Source organism: Etheostoma cragini, unplaced genomic scaffold, assembly GCF_013103735.1.
Source record: "Etheostoma cragini isolate CJK2018 unplaced genomic scaffold, CSU_Ecrag_1.0 ScbMSFa_4525, whole genome shotgun sequence".
NCBI classification, from domain to species: Eukaryota; Metazoa; Chordata; class Actinopteri; order Perciformes; family Percidae; genus Etheostoma; species Etheostoma cragini.
In genome coordinates, this window is record NW_023268907.1 from 1 (window position 1) to 1,558 (window position 1,558).

General features: G+C 50.7%; 1 protein-coding gene across 1 annotated transcript; it reads right to left on the reverse strand.

Moving 5' to 3' along the window:
- Nucleotides 1–321: 321 nt before the first annotated feature.
- Nucleotides 322–1,470, reverse strand: LOC117941174 (NPC1-like intracellular cholesterol transporter 1; the record flags this gene model as incomplete). The annotated part of the gene is made up of 2 exons (XM_034866263.1): nt 1,251–1,470; nt 322–559 (listed from the first exon to the last, which is right to left on the reverse strand). Coding segments are annotated over exons 1-2 (378 nt in total), but the record flags the coding sequence as incomplete, so codon positions are not given.
- Between the last annotated feature and the right edge of the window lie 88 nt (nt 1,471–1,558).

Genomic DNA, 1,558 nt, shown 5'->3' on the forward strand with positions numbered 1-1,558 from the left:
TGTGCTGTGCTGCCTTGTGCTGTGCTGCGTTGCGTTGCGTTGTGTTGCGTTGCGTTGTGTTGTGTTGTGTTGTGTTGTGCTGTACTGTGTTGTGTTGTGCTGTGTGTATTGTGTTGTATTGGGTTGTGTTGTGCTGTGTTGTGTTGTGCTGTGCTGCGTTGTGTTGTGTTGTGTGTATTGTGTTGTGCTGTGCTGTGCTGCGTTGTGTTGTGTGTATTGTGTTGTGCTGTGCTGCGTTGTGTTGTGCTGTGTTGTGTTGTGTGTGTTGTGTTGTGCTGTGCTGTGCTGCGTTGTGCGTGGCGACCCCGTCGCGCGGCGTGCCCTCACCGTGACCAGGTTGATGAGCGCCACGGCGTTGTAGTGGATGCCCCACAGCGTCATGACGCCCACGGTGTCCACGATGATCATGATGATGGTGGCGAGGTTCAGCAGACCGGACCGCAGGTCCAAGCCCAGCAGCAGGCAGCACACCACGAAGGTCGGCAGCAGACACAGGCAGATGTTGAAGATGCCCTCGGGCACGATGGTCAGGTACTGCTCGTAGAACACGTTCGTTATCCTGGAATAAAGGAGGAAACACACTCGTTATCCTGGAATAAAGGAGGGAACACACTCGTTATACTGGAATAAAGGAGGGAACACACTTATTATCTTGGTGGAATAAAGGAGGGAACACACTTATTATCTTGGTGGAATAAAGGAGGGAACACGCTTGTTATCCTGGAATAAAGGAGGGAACACGCTCGTTATCCTGGAATAAAGGAGGGAACACGCTTGTTATCCTGGAATAAAGGAGGGAACACGCTCGTTATCCTGCAGGAATAAAGGAGGGAACACATTCGTTATCCTGGAATAAAGGAGGGAACACATTCGTTATCCTGGAATGAAGGAGGGAACATGCTTGTTATCCTGGAGGAAGAAAGAAGGGAACACGTTCGTTATCCTGGAATAAAGCAGGGAACACGTTAGTCACGTTGGAAGAATAAAGGAGGGAACACGCTTGTTATTCTGGAATAAAGGAGGGAACACGCTCGTTATCCTGCAGGAATAAAGAAGGGAACACGCTCGTTATCCTGCAGGAATAAAGGAGGGAACACGCTCGTTATCCTGCAGGAATAAAGGAGGGAACACGTTCGTTATCCTGGAATAAAGCAGGGAACACGTTAGTCACGTTGGAAGAATAAAGCAGGGAACACGTTAGTAAAGCTGCTCTACTTTCTAATTTCTTCTAAATGGTTAATAGTACGTACGTGTAAGGGAAGACCTCGAAGTGGGGCGAGGTGCCGGAGATGTTCCTCATGCTCATGGTGATGTTGTGGGCGAGCTCTCGGGCCTTCAGCAGCGCCGCCGTGAACTCCTGGGAGTTGGTCAGAGGCGTGTGGTACGCCATGAAGCGAGACGCTGGAACACACCGAGGAACACACCGAGGAACAGGAACACACCGAGGAACAGGAACACACCGAGGAACAGGAACACACCGAGGAACAAATCGATGAACAGGAACACACCGAGGAACAGGAACACACCGAGGAACACACCGAGGAACAGGAACACACCA